This window comes from Plasmodium gonderi, assembly GCF_002157705.1.
Source record: "Plasmodium gonderi DNA, contig: Chr13, whole genome shotgun sequence".
Classification (NCBI taxonomy): Eukaryota; Apicomplexa; class Aconoidasida; order Haemosporida; family Plasmodiidae; genus Plasmodium; species Plasmodium gonderi.
In genome coordinates, this window is record NW_021628938.1 from 91,767 (window position 1) to 112,994 (window position 21,228).

Sequence of the window (21,228 nt, forward strand, 5' to 3'; positions counted from 1 at the left end):
TAATATTTAAAATTCTCATATGTTTTATATTCATATAGGTGTGTTCAGTATAATTGTTATTACAGGTATTTATTAATATTCATTATTTGCACACTTATATATATATTTTATCATAGGTATTTATATTCAGTATCTACAAGATTACGTTTATTCATTATTATAGAAAATTTGAATTTTCATATTTTGTACATAATTTCCTTTTATTTTTATATCATATATAATGAAGTTTTTCTATAATTCATTCATTATTGTATGATATTTTTTATTTTTTCTCCTTGTTCTCTCAAAGTTATGGACTAGATTTTATAAATTAATACAACATGAATATATTAACAAAATTAAATTCAAATAATGCTTATATTAAGAATATGTAAATGAATTTATTTTAAATTATTTGTAATTATATATATTTATATTTCCATGTTAAAAAGAATTATTTTTTATTATTTTAAGAAATATATATCAACATATATCATTATATTTGTACATTATATATAAACTAAGAACACGCCATTACTTTAATATGATATATAAATTTATATTAATTGTATAATAAACCTAATATTTGTAAAAAACACTAAATATAATATTTTGCCCGAAAAGGATAAGAAAAATTTTTATGTATTATTTTTCTTATATTTAATGTTCAAGAAAGTTATATGTAAAATAGTTTGCAATAGCATTTGTTATTTAATAAATAGTGATATATAAAATATTTTTTACATGTATGATTTATATAAATAAATATTTTGTCTCCTAAACGAATATTATGTAATAATAATAAAACTATATTTATATATTTCAATATAAATTTTAAATTTAAATGTGTCTTAGGCTAATAAGGATATATATAAATATAAAAATAATACTAAATATATATTTACCATAGAAAATAATCCATATTATCATATTTCTTAGATATGACAATATATTCAAATATAAAATTAATTATTATTTATAATATTTTTCAGATATTTGTTCACCCTTTCATACTTATTTTAATATTGAATTAGTTTTGATACATTTATACTAGTAATATTTTTTTAATATATTATACTATTAATGTATCTGATGTAATTATATATATTACAGAGCATATTAACTATTTAAGATAAAAAGAAAAAGAAATCAACTTCATAGATTTATGTATAATTCTATGTGTATAATTCAGTATAAAATATATACTACATTACTAATAAGATCAATAATAATAAAAAAAATTTAATGCAAATATGTCTCTTTAACTACAATATATATATATATATATATATATATACTAACTTTTTGTATTACAGTGTATATATTTTAAAATATACATTATGAGAAATTATAATTATACATTATAATGGTTATTGAATAATATTAATAAATGTTAAATTACTGTGAGTAAATATAAGTTATTTACGCAAAAATAGGAGGAAAAGTACATATATTCATTTTCTGGTAATACATATTTTTTTTTTTAATATTAGACAAGATCCCTATTTTTTTGTTATTACCTCTTTTTTGCCGTTTTTTGAGTATTATATATGTTTTGATTTTTTATAAAGGAAAAGCATATTATATAATAAAATGAAAAAAAATTAACATATTTTAAAATAATTTATACTTTTAACATGCAATAAGAGTATAAATAAAATATAAACAGTTTATTATGTTCCATTTTTATATCACTTTATGCCCTTTAAACTACGGATAGATTATCAATTAGAACAGACCTGGAGAATATAAATCGTTAAGTATCTCTAAATAAATTAAGATATAGTGATTCAAAATATAAGAATATTAGGACTCAAGGAAAAATATTAAATATAATGCATAAATCTATATATAATGTTACAGTTATAATATTACATGCCATTGAAGATTTTGTGAAGTTACACGATTATAATGTAGGAAAAGCATAATTCATATATATAATATTATTATGATAGATAGATAAATAAATAAAGGAAAATAATAACCACCTAATAAATTTCTTTTAATCCTATTGTTTTATTCATTAATATATGATATTGATTGAACTACATTTTGGTATTTTAGGTTTATTATATTTTATATTTTCCTTTGTTCTAAGATAAATAATTAACTTGATTTGATGTGATATTTTTGAAAAAGCGCTATTATATTATATATTCTTTAGAATATGTATTATACTAGTAAAAGTTAAAACAAAAAACCCATCTTATAGATATATGATAAATTAATTATTATATTTTCTACAGATATGATTTTGTTTCTAATTTTATGATATATATTATTCACCGCAATAGAAGTTTGGAATTTACTTATATAAGAAGGGAAAAATAATATACTTTATCTTTTATATTTAAAGAAATTATTTTTATTTTCATTTTAATTAAAAATAATATATTTATGTTGCATTTTTCTATAGAGCAATTGAAGAGTGTTCCTTTTAAGAATTAACATTAGCACTATATTACCGAAAATGCTAGATCTAAGAATCAATCTACTGTATTTTTGCATTTATAATATTGTAAAATCAAATTGAAGAATAATTCATTTTATATTCCATAATTATATATTATTTAGAACGCGTTCTATAAAAATTGTGAATATATATATTTCTAAGCATATGTATATAATATATATATATAAAATATAATATAATATTTAAAGAATTGGAAGTCTTCATTTTAGAGATATATGTAAAATCACATACATCGGTTTAATTTATGAATAAGTCAATCTAGTTTTTTTATATTTTTGTAGAATTTTACACTTTATTATAATGATACGATAATAAGAGTTACTATATTATAATATATCGCTTTGTTAAACGATTAAAATTTTAATTTACATAATACTCACAAAAGATTTTTATACATATTTGAGATTATATCAAAATGTATTAGATAATGAACGAAATTTTTTTATGTAGGTAAATTGCGTCTATTTGTTATACAACTCATAATGCAAAACATTTAGAAAACTAAAATATTTTAAAAATTATGTTTTCATTATTTTACAGTACTATGGAACAACTAAATTTTAACTTCAAAATATAAAATTTTAATTAACTAATAATATTGTGTAACAAAAGAAAATTCGTAAAAACGTTCATTTGTGTAACAAATATGAAGATTATTTTATCATTCAAAATTATATTTCCTATATTAATATTGAAGTTTATATAATATAATATGTATCTACATATATATATGAGAACGTCATATAAAATGTGTAATTCAGCCGTATATAATGATTACGTATGTAAATTATTAAAAGTGGTAGTTATCAGACATGTATGTAAAAAATACTTTGCGTTTATGTTTCATTTTATTTACTACAATGAAAATGTGGTAACATATCTGTCTTATATGACCATTAAGTTTTTTACCTTTGTTGAAAAAATGAATAATGGAAATATGTAGAAAAGTATATCAATAAAATGTAATATTATAAAAAAATAAAACTTAATATGAAGTATTTTTATATAAATAATAATTATATCAATGGTAAAGAACATATAATTGATAAATAGTCCTGTCCACTTCATTATAACAAGAAGAAATATACATAATGTCTTATTTTCATCTTATCTTAAATTATATTCATGAATAAATGCATTATTAATTATTGTAATATAACATATATATTGTAAAAGAACAAACAAATAATTATGATTAATTTTAATTATAATAAACATTATGGAATGATAAAATGTTCAAACTAATTCACATTATATGGTTTAAAATATATAGATAACAGAAAAAATTTTATAGTTTATAAATACAATATATTTTGACAGTTTTCTGTACTGTGCGCAAATATATTTTGTTAAAAGTATAAACGTTGGTGAATACAGTTTAAATTACAAATTTTAATTCAATTATAATATAATGTTAATATGAATAAAATCATATTTTCTCATTAAGAATGCATAATTTTATAACGTTTTATAGTTTACAAGTAGTCTTATATGAAATAATATTATAATTAAAAGATTGTGCATATAAATAAGAGTAAATATGAATTGTATATAAAGTAATTATACTGGAGAGGAAGTGTTAAATGTTAGAGAATAATACAAGCTGAATATATTGGAGCATTCAATAAATTCAAAAGAGTATTATATAAAATTATAAGTAAATTTGTATCTTGAAAATTCTAGCATTAATAGGAGCACTTCGAATGTCAATTCAAGATTTTATTCGAATAACTTCTGTAACTACACCATGTAATAAATATATGATATATTAAATAATTCCGAATTCATATAATATTATAGAGTATGATATTTTGGTAAAATTACATGGTTAATGAAATATGGAAATTATAATATGAATTAAGTAATTGTTTTTAATTATCTAAATTAAAGATAAGTTTGAAATTATTTTTTATGGGCATAAATGTCATATAAAAATTATTAAGTATAGTTGTTCCTAGATGCGAGTGTGACATTACTTTATTTGATGATTAAATAATTTTAATTCTCATATCCTTGGTTATAACATAATTTATTTGCTAAATTATGGTACCCCTTCTATGAAGGAATAATAGAAAATAAAGTAATATGAAAGAATTATCACTAAATAATGAAAAAAATAGTTGGAAAAACTAGAGTTCTAAAAAATTATGTTTTTGATAAAATATTCATAAAGGATAACGTTGTGTGATAAAATTATTATATATTCATCTTTTTAAATGAATGTAATTCATAATAAGCATGTTGAGGAAATATGAAGAATTAGTGTAGTTAAATATTTAGTAAATTAGAAAATATATTGAAGAACATAAGATGCATTAATATTTTTTACTACTTTTAAAATAGATTTGTTTTATTTATCATAATTAAAATACATTTTTGATCCCAATTCATATGTAGTTACGGTATTTAAGTAATTAAATAATAGATATATGAAGTCTTCTTCTGAGTTAAAAAATAACAACTTTTTAATATTTTAAAATATATTAAACAACACGTTTTTTAATTGACAGTGTTTATAAATATATAATTAATTCAGGGAGTGTGCAATCCTATGAAGTATTAAGAAAATAGGGGGAAATTAATAATTAGAGCTAATAATATAATTAATTGCTTTTGAATATAACACATAATTTAATTAAGTTTAAGTTAAAACATATATATATTTAAAACTTAGTGCGTTCAGCAATAAAATAGAAAATTTAAAAATTGTTAATGAAAAAATTCTACTATTGACAACTTATAATAATGTGCACAGCATATTTGTCATGTGTGTATACAGATAATATTTTAGAATAAATAATAATTAAATGTTGTATTGTATTATAAATATATGCATTGTATAATATGTAAAAAGTAAATAAATTTTTTAATTTTAAACCCTCAATGTTACTGAAAAAATTTATGATTATTATATAAAAATGCTTAACTTATAATATACTATAACTTTGAATTTTTTTCTCAATATTTTTTTTTACTATTACATAACTCGCTGATAATAGAAATTATTATAATGTTGGATGAAATAAAGAACAGCAAAAAATCTTATAGTTCCTAATTTTAATGGGTTAATAAAATAATGAAGACAAGGTACTATAAAACGATTATTGTCATCATGCTAAATGCACATAATGAATTTTATAGTTAAAAACTGGTTACTTTAAAATAAAATGTACAAAAAATGATACATATATCTAAATTATATATTTAAAATATCAGTGTTCATAATTATAACCCCAAAAATCTAAAATAAACTTTTTTTCAAAATAATATATAATTTACAGAGTAACTAACATGCCGTTACTTCTTATAACAATGTTCTTGTAGATATTTATGAACATAACATAATAAATATATTACAATATTAGTATATTATAGTTTTTATTAATATATATTCCTTAATAAAGTCATATTATTATTTAAGAAATAAAAAAAAATCTTATGTAATAATATATAGCATTAGACGCTTATGATTATAAGTCCCTTCAAATTCTCAATTTAAAATGATATAACGTATATTAGACAAACACAAGCTATTGTATTGCATTAAATAAAAAAAATTTAGAGTTATATTATAAATATAATTTTATTAGCAATTTAGTTTTTATTATTTATTGCATTATAATAGTAACAAAATGTTTAAAAAGAATCATGGTACTTTGAACAAATATTATTTATATATATTTTTCAATTCTTTATTAATAACTTTAAAGCATGTAATTCATTTAACAATATTTTGAATATATAATATTATGAAGCATTTATAATGCAAATAACTAAATTACTAAAATAATTAATAATATCTTTATGAGAATCTAAAATGCCATTAACACCTTGTATACATCATTACTTGTAACAGTGCATGCATTAAAAATTTAAGACATAAATATTAAAAAAGATAACTTTGTTAACAATACATAGAAAATTTTTAATTATTGATAATAAAGATTTTAAAATTTCGATTTAGTGTTAACAACATATTACATATCACTATATATATAGCAATTATCAGTAAGGAATATATGGATATATCGTATTATAAAGTTCTAATAATCACACCTTAGTACGATAAATATTAATATAAAAAGTTAATGAATATGAGGCTTATTAAATATTTTTTAAAAAAAATAATACGTATTTCTACATGTGTAAAAGCTTTTGTATTCATTATTCATTTTAAGCAGAATTCTAAAATACAATTTTGAATATTATTCTTTTTATATAATAAATAAATGTATAATAATTTTGGATATGTCATTATTTATATTTTCACTACTAATATTTTTAAATGTTTATATATTAAATAAACAATTCACGAATTTGAATGGGTTTTCACATAACATATTAAATAATTATTATCTTTTAATGCTATGTATTTATTAAATATACTCGTAATAATAATATTACATGAGTTATTATTTGTTTTGTCAATTTTTTTTATATCTATAAAAATTATGATATATATTATTGTCTATATTATCCGTGTCACCGAATATTTTCGCTTTTATTCATTCGAAATATCTCTATGATCCAAATGAAATGTCTTTATATTAATAAAAATTATACATGCCTCAATAAGAGTATATATTATAGACATGTTTTATATATATAATTAATAACATTATTATATATTATGATAAGTTTTTTTTGAGGATTTTATATAATTTTGAGCTATTATAAAAAAAAATGTTATTAATTTAATAGAGAAAAAAATGAAACAAAAATTTTATCCCTATAGCTGGATAAAAATGTCTCAATGTAAATTATTTAATGTTATTTTAGAATAACGTTTTCAATGTCCATTTTTTTATTTTCTAATTCATTATATAAAGCGTTATTGAACACATCTAAAACAATCAGTCATATGACCTTTATACATATTAGAAAGGGTGCCTTATTGTAACCTAAATATTTTTTTCTCTGTATCATAAAATTTATTTAAATTACGTTGAGTAGCGTTTACATATTTATATTATTTTTGATCAAATATTTTATTTAGCAGTCAAATCTTCTCTAATTACAATATATACTAAGAATTTTGATAAATTCTTCGTAAAATATTAATATAATTTAATTAGTTTTCCATTTAATATTCTTCATATACATATTAATAGAAGTACTTATGTCTATTAGATACATATATATTGTTTTTTTGTGTGGTACATAATTTTTTTGATTAGTCATGTATAATTTCCTACATCACATTTAATTTGGTTAAAATATTTTCTAAATTTCAAACATCAAGAAGAATAAATTTAGGAGCAACTCATCTAATACACCTATAATATATTTCATTCAACTTTTAAGACAAAATGTAATATTGCCTCTCACACAATTATTTTATAAGGTTTTAATAAAATATAATATTTAAAGAAGTCTTTTGAATAAGTTAATTATAATATTCGGAATTCCTATTACAAACATGAACCATCTCATATTATTCATTTTTCTTTCATGTCTCGTTGAACTTGGGTATAAATCAAATACACTTTAAATTGTAGTACTACACAAGTGAAGATAATAATTTTAAAAATATTACTATAAGTTGTTTTTATCCAATTTTTACTCATATACCCACTAAATATGCTTTTAACATATATTCGCAAATATAAAAAATTCGATAATAATTAGTCATTAATTATTGACATAATTACAAATTATTTATTATAAATATTTTTTTCAATATATTCTCATTTTATATTGTTTAATGATTGCCTATTAACAACTCAGTTGAATTTGTTAGGTATTTTGGAATTAATTATTTTTAACTCACTATAGGTTTAAAATACTTTAATTTTGAACGCAGTATAATTATTCAAATGTTCCTTCTGATTCCTTATTATTTATCAATTCACACTCTTCCTGAATTTCATTTTATTCTATTTTGAAATAATTAAACGCTTCCTTAAATCGATCATAATCATATTCACATTATTAATTTTTTTTTCAAACTGGTCAATTTTGTGCCTTTTATTATATTTAAACCTATAAAACGTGCCTAATTTTCATCACATGATGAATTTATTTATACATGTGAAATATAGATGAATCCATAATACATATCACCATGAAATGTTTTTCTTGCGTCACACAGATCGTTCTAATTTATAACAGCTAATATGAATAAATTTTTGTTTAATACACTTTAGATCAGTACAAAATATATAGAAATGCAATAGTAGTATACATTTTCATATAAATGGTATTATAATTATTTATCATGTAGATTTTTTTTCTTATATTATATATATGTTCCTGCTGTAATACATTCCACACGTTTCGTAATAAATAAATTATAATTTTTGCCATGAATATTATACGTTAAATACATAATCGTTAAAATTACGATTATGCAAAAAAATATTTCAAATATATTATAATTATGGTAAATATAATATTTAATAATTAGCACATAAATTATGACTTAAAATTTCTAAATATTCAATAATTAATAGTACAATTCTTTTATTACAAAATAATTCATATTTTGAAAAAATTAAAATTTATAAATAGAAATAAAAAAGCACAATTCAAACGTGGTTTTTCACCCTGGTTTACCTAAGAATGAATTTATTCATCCTTATAATATTGTATGGTAAATTATTTATTCTTTTAAAAATAAATTTTAATAAAAATTAAAAAGTTTCCTCATGTAATTCTTTTTTTAAATATTCAACACGCTTAATATTATATAAATTGCTCATTTCATTAAAATTATAGGGGTTATTTTAACCAAAATAAAATATAATTGCCGTGGGAAGATTATTTGTTATATTATGCGGGAAAAAAGAAATAATAATATTAATAAATTTACGCTGTTTTATTTATTTAATAGAACATATATTATAAGTATTTTTTTTCATCTTGAGCTTGGTATCATGGGATAATAATAATACAAGAATATAATTTTAATTTAGATATTGCAATTCAGAAAAAATAAATATATGTAATGCTATAAAAGACAATACGTTTTATAAAAATATACAATGAGAATATATATATATAGATGCATTATACACTAAAATCAAAGTTATAAAAATTTAGTTATATCATTTTTTTAATTGCATATATTATTTTATACCAATGAGATAACTTAATATAAATATAATTATTGGAGGCGCATATTTTATTATAGATTCTTATAGTTTTATATATTATATCTACATCTGGTAGTAAATGAAATTATTAGAGTTATAAAATTTTTTTTATTACTTAATAAATATTATCTTATGATATGTTTTAAATATAAATGTATATAATATGAGCTAACATTCGAAGTAAGACTCATTAAAATTTACATATTTATAAATGTTTCTTATATAATGCATATTTCAATTATGTATAAAGATTCTAAAATGTTGTAACAAATATTAATATATTTATATTATTCTTTGTGTGGAAATGGAGAAATATATAATTACAGAAACATAAATATAAAATCATAATAGCTACATTATTATCATAAATCTATACTCTGAAACTCTTAATCTTAAACGCGTACCATTAGATCTACCATTATTCTGACAATGCTTATTTCTGATTTTAATTTAATTCTTTATTGTAAACCCAAAATACCTATAATATCCATTTAACAAATACACGTTACTCATGATATATCATTAGAATTATTTAGTGCAAACTTTACTTGACCTTTATGAAAATAGATTTTTCCAAAATATAATTTTCTTTCTATAAAATATTAAATACTTTATATGTGTGTAAAATCATTATGCATATTGACTTCGAAATATTATAAATTTAATACAATGTAAGATTTATATTTTGTTCATTGAATTTTATATTCTTAGATATAATATGTAAACGCGATTAAAGAAAAAGTTATATATTTAATTACGTAATCAATTGGTGCATAAATTATCTATTTATTATAATAATAATTTATAATGAAATAATTAATTTTATATATAGAGCTCATATTAGTATGCTTTTCACAAGAGTATAATATATTACAATAATTCAATTTATAATAACATAAATTGTATTGTATTTGGTGAAATATACACGATAGCAAATTTATTCTAGTAATAAGAAATGATTGTGCCATTAAATGTAGGATTCATAAAAAAATATTTTTAACTATTATTATTTTTAAATATAGACAAATATACTATAATATTGAACTATCAAATGTATATTTTCATGGAATATACATATAAAACATTTTTTATCTTCTCTTTTTGAGCAAATGATGGTATGCTTATTATCAAAAATAATGATAACATTTTTAAGCTTTGGAAAAAATATATTACATCTTAATACTTATCAAAACACTAAACACAATTTATAAATAATACTTATTAAATGAAGTTAAAACTTAATATGCACATTTATTATAATTTAAGTATTTTTGATTAGCATTATACTTGGATGGATTACATCTTTTTTAGGGACACATTCTTGATAAATCAAGAATCTTGAGATCATAATAGAGAAATTAATAATTTCCTTATAATAAGATCTATACATGATAATATTCTCAATATATTCATAAAAAATTGTAAACAAATAAAAGAATATTTTGTGAAATTAGGAAATAATGACTCCTGTAAAAATAATGAGTGTTATAATTATATTAACTACTGAATAAATAAGACTACTAGAGAAATATATAATCAGAAGTTTAAAAAATTGTTGAATATATTTCCATATTTTACAGAATCAATTAATTATAATAATCATGATAGTAAATATAACACATGTGCAGACGATATAAAATATTTAAGAGATAAGAACTTTAATAAAATAGACAAATTGTATAATATATATGACACTTATAAAACAGTTCTCAAAGAAATTGTAATGAATACTAATGACGACGATTTATGTGAATTATTAAAAGTATTTGGAGAACAGTATAACAATTTTGTAAGTTATCATATGGTTGAGAATGACGTTATTTTGAAAAGTGAATTAAATAACATTAGATGCTTAATTGAAAAATATTTATTAATTTACAAACACTAGTGTTCTGAGAATCCATTGAGGTTGTTTGTCGATTCTGATCCCAAACCTTATGAGACTAGATGCATTGAAGTAAAAGAGAATTCATACTTACCAGAACACTTAGTATATAAGTTTAGTAAACATGAGAGCACGTATAATCTTGACTCCGTTAAGAAAGTATCTTTTATGGAAACAATATTAGTTAGCATAATTTTAGGCACAATTATTATATTTCTTTACAAGGTTAATTGCAATGGTAATTAAAATATTAAACATATATATTTATTATATATTATATTTTAACAAAAAAATTACATTATCAGCATTACACATATTTATTAAAAGAATTACATTCTAATTTTGGTTTAAGTCACTCAAAAATATTGTACTCGATCTTATTAAAAGAAAGATAAGAAATTCAAGGAAAAAATAATATAGGTTCATGCTTATTTAAGGACAATACTTATGAAAATCGAACAAGATTTATGAAAAACTATACATATAACATATTATATAATATTGCAAGACAATCCTGATATATATATGTATAAAAATGATAATATATTTATGCGTATAAAATTATACTTATAATAAATATCATAAACTTGTTGATCTACAAAAAATTATATGAGTTCATTTATATAATATAACTAACAACACGTAAAAAATATTTTTCATAACAAGCGCTAAATATATAAAACAAATGAATATATATAAATATATATATATATATATTTTTTCTTACAATTTGTAAGAAAATATATACAATGTTATTTTAAAGTTTCGAAAAATATGTAGATAAAATACAAGATATGTATGCTTAAAATTCTACCATAACATATAGTATCCTCTGATTGAAGGTATTATAATTATACTATACTTATATCCATTAAAGCATAATTATTTTGATATATAAGAATAGAACATATTTTAATAAATGTATGTAGATATAAGAATGCACTCAGGTACTATAATGAAAATATATAGAATATATTATATTATTAAATACAAGTAAATCATAATAAAATGTTTAGAAAATTACATGCCATAAAAAAGAGAACAATATTGTTTTTAAAATAAAATCATCATAAATAGGTACTAAATATTTTATACGAGTTAATATATATTATATGTTTTATAGCTCCAAAAAATATATGGTGTATTAGTATGATATTTTTATGGATCACACTATAACTGTCATTTTAAAAATTTTATTTATTCTTGTTTTATTGTTATAATAATAATATATACTCTACCTCTGAATATACATAAATAACTATTAATTATAAACTCTTCTATATATCCATAATGTAAAATAATATATTCAATACATATTTTTATTAATTTTTAATATATGATTATGAATTTAAAATTTTTTAAAGATATACTATGTATAAATAATTAATTACACCAAAATATAATATGAAATATATTAAGTAGCCTAAATATATTTATTTTACATATATTATGATAATTTGCAAAGTTTTTACAAAATTTTTATTATATAGGAATTTTCTAACTATTATACTTAAAATGCTCATAATATATTTTTGTAATTTTCTTCTAATATATTTTGTGTAACATATTAACTATCCTTATTCATATAATTTTGTTATATTTATGTTGTTATATTATTATTTTGTAAGTAATCATTTATCTTAATGTATTATTTATATTATAACCAATTAAAATAAATAACCTATTGCATGTATCGTTTTTTATCCAATATTATATATTAATGATTACAAAAAATTTATAAAATTATTCCATTAGCGTAACACATGAATGTACTTCATTTATGTTATAAACAAATATATACCTTCTTATGGTACTTATATGATAAAAAATTAAATTCTTTATGAATTCTTCAGAGTAAGGCGCTAGTTAAAACATTATGTTTCGAATTAATAAACGTATAAGTCCCATCATATATTACAAATGCTTTCAGATTTATTCTATGTTACTTATTACATCTGATATTTTGTTTTTCATATTAAATATATTATAATTGTATATTATAATGCATAATAATATTATTTGATAATAAGGAGAAATTTAATGTAATATTATCATATTGTTTTTACTTACGATTAAATCGAAGATCTGTAAAAATGAAATGCAACATAAATGTAAATATGTAGTTTTTTATATTGTATAAATAATAATTACATAAAATTTATAATATTTGAAAATCTTATTAAATTATTTATTAGTACGTTTATGAATTCACAGTAAAGATAATATTCTTTCAATAGCGCTATTTTCTAAAAAATTAGTTCAATGTTAAATTAAATAATTATGACTTATGTTTAGAGATGTATGTTGTTTATACCGACCAATTATACCTTGTACATTTATATTAAAAAATTCAAGAAAAGTAAGAAAAAAAAATACAGTGAAATAATAATTATTATATAATTAGTAGTAGAAATGAAAATATTCATGCTTATATTTTATTTTTGCAATTATATATATTGTTTGAGAAAATATATTAAATATTTTTAATTTTTCTCATGGTTGTTATTGAGCATGTCTAACCTTGCTTTATATAATGAACTAAAACATAATAAAAAATAATACCAATAATAATATGTAAGTATATCTTGAATACTATATTACCATAAAAATAAATGTATTAAACATATTTTATTAAAAAATTAAATCTATTAATAAATAAATCATTTATTGTATATATATTTACGTCCATTATATGATGTATATTTAGAATCATAAAAAATACTTAATGATAATATAATTCTATTAATACCATTTTTATATAGCTATTATATATAGAGTGATAATAAAATATTATAAATATTTTTGAAAAAATGTTTATATAATGTAAAAAAATGAGGTCGTTACACATATATATATAGTAAGAATATATAATTGAAATAAGTTTTATACTCATATGATACCTTATAAAGTGTTAAATAAATAAGTTCTATAAATATAATTTGAATATAATAAGAAGGCATAACAAAACGAAAACTTACAAGAGGTTATAATTTTATTGAGGAAAATAAAACCAACACTAAAACATAAAAGTTAATCCCTAAAGTAAAAATATATGATAAATATTGTACCTTAAAAATTAAAAAAAAGGAAAATAAATCCTATATTTTTTTTAAATTATTGCTTTAAAAATATTATTTTTCGTGTGTCGAATTGTTTATATATATGAATTATAATATTTATCTTTTTATTAATTCTACATTTTTTTGTTTTTTATTTTTTTTTCCAATGTAGGCAATATGAAAAGAATATATTTCCTTAGATATCATCGATAATATTATGATTTATGGTGATCTTATACTAAATTGTTTATTATTAGGTATCCCTTCAGATAATGATCCATATATAATTATAGCTAATGCTTTTGTGAAAGAAAAAATTAAATGACTACTCAACAAAAGGTAACCAATATATTTCTAGTATTAGTGATTTGTTCAAAAATGGTTAGTTGAAAAAAGGGGTTAAAAAGGCACTTCTATTCTTGATCAATCAGGTAGGAATCATTTCATTAATGGACATGGGTATTCCAAACATATCCAACAAGTCCATGATGCGAGTAATAATGAAACTTTCCAAAAAGTACACGCTGAATATAAAATTCACGTTATTCTATCAATTAAAAATGCTTATCTTTTGAGCGTCCAGTGGAAATTACAATCACAATATAATTTTTTATTTTATTAAACGTAATATAAAATTTTTATAATATATTATGAATATTTTTTAACAGATGTTTTGTTTAATTGAAGAATAAAACTATAAGAACCATCTGTGCATATATATTTTTTTAATTTATATTTTATTATAGGCTACCAAAATAAAAAAGTTTTTTTATAACACATATTATACAAAATATATGGCGAGGAAGTATTTAAAGAATACAAATATCTTTAGAAATTATGAACATTCACCATTATATGCTGAAAAAAATGGTTAATATTACATACTTATCAGAGAAAATTTCATAATAAAAACACATAACAATAGTGTATATAAATGTTCAAAATTATAATCACAATATTCGTTTATGACTTAAATAGGACATTGAAAAAATATATAGAATACATAAAAATGAAAATATACTTAAAAAATATAAATAAATAAATGAAGTGATAATAATTATAAAAATACATATTCGAGCGGAATTGAATATAAGGAGTTTCTGTACAATAAAAATGGAATATATCGCAAATATATATTTTTATCCTATTAGTACGAAAAACGTTTACTGTGAAATCTCTTTTACCTAATGTTATTATAATAAACTAATAAACGCACCATTTATATAAGACACGTAATTACAACATATTTATAAATATTATATAAAAATTTATTCATTTTATATTTGTAATATATGAATATGTTTAATATTATATCAGATTATGGGGAAATCATTGTACCATAGCTTCAGGTTTGGTAGATTTTAATATACACATAAATTATCTGAAAATTGTGCTCTACTGAATCATATTTCTCGATAATTTATAATTGTTTTTTTTTAATAATTCCATTAAATATATCCTCTAATTATTTAATTATTATTATTTTTTTCATTTCTTGATTAAAATTGGTTACAATAGTGTAATATAAATGCATTAATAGCAGATATTATATGTGTTAATTTTCTACAGAATTATTAAATTTCATATTTATCATTATGTTATACAATACAGTAAATTATTCTTATTTATATATTATATGTTTTTATAAATAAAATAATGCGTATTATTGCAAAACACAACTTATATGTGTAAGGAAAGCATGTCATTTGTTTGAAATACATATATTTATGATTTTTTCTATTAGTGAATAATGTTTTCAACATTATTATTTCTCTTATATTGAAGTTATATTACATTAAAATTACAAATTTATATGTTATTCATTACTTTACGAATTAATTCCTTAATATGTTGAATTAATAGTAGAATATTTTTTCATATAACATCATTACAGTGCATTATATTTATTCTAAATAAAATATTTCCTTGGATTTATGTAGTTTCTAGTATATTAGGTAAAATTATAATATACATTATATTTCCTGTTATTTGGAATATTGCTGGATATATCTGATTGTTCTAATATATTCCTTTTTTTTGCAATAACATTGAACACATTCTTTTCTCTTATTATACTTTGGCTAATGTATGATCCAAATGCAGTGAACTAATTTTATGTAGACAAAATAAATACATTAAATATGCAATCTTTTATAAGATAAATTGCATATTTTTTAAAATTGAATACAAATATTTTCCTAATTATAAATATGTATAAATACAAACAATATTAACTTTATACAACATAAATAATATAACAGATGTTATTAATGCCACAAGAACTGGAATTATAACAGTAAGTTTTATGTTATATGTATGGAAGGAAGGCAACAGTTTGTAATGTATATTAGCACCAGATAAATTTCTTAATTTTGTGTTATATGCATTTCTAAAATCATTTAATATTTTACAAAAATAATGATCATTATTGAATTTACATTCTGCTTCATATTTAATATATGTATTAAAACATTGATTGGTACAATTAGGTTTTTCTTCATTAGAACATGCACCTTCTTTATTTAAATCATGTAATATAGTGACCATGTCATATATGTCTTTTAGTTTTAACATTTCTTCATCGTTAAATATAGTTTTCGCGTAATTATTGCAAATAGATATATTACCTCTATTATTATATACCATAATTAACAAATCATAAATCATTTTGGTATATATGCTGTTATCTTTTTCCTGTTTCTTAAATTCTTCATATATCCAGTAGTACAAATATATACAACTAGACGTTATTAATCTATTATCACTAGTCTTATGAATATTTTCTAAATATGACATAACCTTCGTGCATATTGCATTAACATTTGACTGTAAATCATTCGAAAATATTTTGCTTATATTTGTGCACTGATCATTGAAGTTCCCTGAGGAATTAGTTGTATAAGATTTCAATAATAAGCCATATTCATATAATGAATCTACGAAAGCGATCTAGGAAAAAATATAAGATAATTATATTATAAAAAATTAATTCTGTTGAAATAATTTAATAATTCGTAAAGAAATGTTAATATACAAATATTATAATGTGTTTTATATATTATATTTATCGAAGTACAGTTATTTTTTCCATATCAGATAATTATATATACTAGAATGAGTGAACTAAATAAAATAAAGAAGAATAAAAATATAATAACATATATTTTTAACACTGAGGAATAGAAAAAAAGGTAGTATACATTTTCACATTTTTATAGATATAAAATTGACGTTATAACACTATATAATCTCTTTATCATTAATTTATATAAAGATTTATATGAGGTAGTATAAATCTTCGATATACAACATATTATCATAAATATATGAATTCATATATAAAAATTATTTGTACTTTATTTTAAAAATATATATATAGCCTGTTAAAATGTAACTCTGCATGTATCCGACCACATATAATATGCAATTTTATTGAAATTGTCAATTAAAAATAGAAATGTAGTGATAACATTTGTGATTTGCTTACATATATACAAAATTATATTTATCTAAGTTTATTTTCCATATCTCAGTATTTATTATGGTTTATATAACTTATCATAATTCACATAATATGTTAAAATAGATAATAATTATATTACATGAATATTTATTACTGTCATATAAAATATATTAAAGTCTCATAAAATGATGTAGTATAATTTCCAATAAATATATTTATATTGTATGAAGGATATATATGAATGATTTAATAATATATAGATATTATTATGAGAATATTGTCATAATTAATCCAATATTATAAATATATATATATGTTTATATATATATATAATAAAAATATTTATTTTAAAATGTAACTTTAAGAGTATTATAAATAAACTAATTCACAAAAATATTTAGGCATCTATATGAATTTCATTATTTATTATAGAATATTAGTCGGTAATTTTTAGATCTATGTTATTACGTATATTTAAAATAAAATATATATAAAAAAGAAAAACGTTATATTATATATGAGTTATTATATTTATTATACAATGTAATTACATAGTATTTATCATTTGGGATTTTTTAAGACTAAATTACCTTTTATCACATTTCATATATTTAATATTCATTTTGGGTGCTATTTCAATTAAAATTATTTATTCACATTATTATCAACCAATGACACAGAGTTTAGAATATATTAATACTTATGATATTTTTTCTATTAAATAATTAAAAAATTAAAGGTGTGTGAAAATTATTATTACGATGTTCCCGCATATTATAACAAATAATTTTTGTGCGGTAGAGGTTTCTTATTTTGCTTGAATTATTCTTTATAATCCGATCAACAATAAAAATGTACATATTTATAAAATATATCAAATAATAAATTGAAACAATTGTATTATATATGTACTCAATTTTTATGGAAATTGTATTTTTAAAAGAATAATTTAATTAACATTTCCTATTAGAAAAATTAATAAATAATTTCTTAGATAAATCAATATGTACAGCTATGAAACAACTACATTTTTTTAATATTAACTAGAAATTTTAATTTTTTCAATGTACTAATTATATTTACAATAAAAATGTAATCTTATTTATAATTGAAAAGTAAATACGTTGAATTCATCATTAAAGGTGTAATTATTAAATTTAATATTCGTCATAAATTATAATAAAATATTTGTTAAACTTATTTTATTATAAAGATAATTTTGGATGTTATGAATATATTAAAATAATTATTTTGAGAAGAGTTTGTATTTATTTTTCACAATATAAACTGTAATATGTATAAAAATCATATAAAGAAATAAGTATATAAAAGAACTATCTTTTTGATAAAGAATTAAAATACAACATAAATGAAATTTTCGCATAAACATTTACAACACGTTTTTTTATTTCTATGTTTATACTGAAGGAAAATGTATTCATACAAAAATTCACGTTGATTATATAAGAAATGGAAACTATATGTTTGATGAAATAGGAATATACTTCGTGGAGATATGTGTTACAGATCCACATATTTCTTCACATGCATAATGTTGAAAAAAATTCATTAAGCAATAATAAGGACATAATTTATATAAATTATACATTTATGAAATGAATAAAAATTTGATATATTGGAAAAAAAAAGTAATAATTATTTGACGCATAATTATTATCCATTGATAATAATCTTTTATGGATTTATAAAAAAATTAAATATACATCACGTGTTAAATGAAAAAAAAAACATGAATCAAAGGGAATTATAGAATAGTGATATTGTATCATGAATTATCATCTTACATTTGCAGAGAAAATAATTTTTATTACAAAAATTTCCTCAGGAAACATCTGCAATATGCATCGATATAATTATACAATATAAAATTAGCAATGAATAATGAAATAATAAATATAAATTTAATAATTTTTAATTATTCTGGTAGTTACTAATAGAAATATAATTGCTCTCAAATGTAAATATGTGTTAAAAAACGGATAAATATACATTATGTGTAAAAAGAATATAATAGAGAAATTTTATTATTCGATAATTATTATTTTCATATATGAGATTCTATTTAGTTGTATCTATTAAATTGTCTCCAAATCTGTGTTCATTATGATAAAAAACTCGAATAATAATAAATTATTATATATTTTAAAAGAAGTGAAAAAATACCAATTGAAAATTCATGTAATTAGCTAAAAAATGCTTTTTTCAATGCATAAATATAAAGCTTGTGTCAGAGAAAATATAACATTGTATCTAATATTTTCAATAAAATATATTAAAGAACATTACATACATTACTGATAAATTTATTGTTATAATTTTACAAAATTTAGAAAATGTATAATCCCAATTGTATATCATTTAGAATATTATAATATAATTTGTCCAGAAAACTGAATATTATATAAAAAAGTCATGCATAAGATATTCTTTGTTGTTAATATAACTATGAAAGTATATATGAAGCAAAACCAATCAAAAACAAATTAAATAAAATAAATAATTCACAGCAATTTAACTAAAATTACTATAATTATAATCAAAAATATGTATATAATTATTAAATAAATTTTATTGATCAAATAATTACATAAATATGTAAAATTTATAAATAATAATTTAAATAAAATTCATTATAGAGTTCAAAATTGTTTTGGGGATTAAGGTACAATTTCATTTAATATATATATAAGGATCTGATAATTTAACCTTTTAAGTATATTTAGTAATGATTTGTATAACGTACTTAAGAATTAAAAAATATAATCTCAAATTATTTTGCTAAAATAAGATGCAATACTTCACTAATAATTATCTCACTTCACTACAAAGATAAAATTTTTTTCCACAATTAATATTTGTTTGTATATTAGACTAGAATAAATTTTCTTTTTACTATGTATATATTTATAAAATCATTAGAGTATTACTACTTATAAAATTATATTATTAATTGCTTACATAATATACTTATATTATATATATCCTTTATTGTGCATACAAATCAATTATTAATGTAGTAATATTATATTTGGTTCATGGATATTGCATGAATAAGTAAAGTTGAAATTATATGATGAATCTCATAAAATAAACAATCAAGAATATACTAATTCTTATATATAGCATAAAATACATACAGCACTACATAGCACTGAGCATTTCATTTTTTCGAATATATATAATACAAATATATCATTAGAAAATAATGCTTTTAAAAATTTTTATGTGATTGACTATACAGGGGAGTGAATTCT

At 19.0% G+C, this 21,228-nt stretch overlaps 1 protein-coding gene across 1 annotated transcript; it reads right to left on the bottom strand.

Annotated features, from left to right (window-relative positions):
• Window positions 1–16,441: 16,441 nt before the first annotated feature.
• PGO_130090 (variable surface protein) lies at window positions 16,442–17,750 on the bottom strand (the record flags this gene model as incomplete). The annotated part of the gene is made up of 3 exons (XM_028689525.1): window positions 16,442–16,597; window positions 16,726–17,439; window positions 17,730–17,750. The coding sequence occupies 3 exons, from the start codon at window positions 17,748–17,750 to the stop codon at window positions 16,442–16,444; spliced, it is 891 nt and encodes a 296-aa protein (XP_028545326.1).
• Window positions 17,751–21,228: the final 3,478 nt, after the last annotated feature.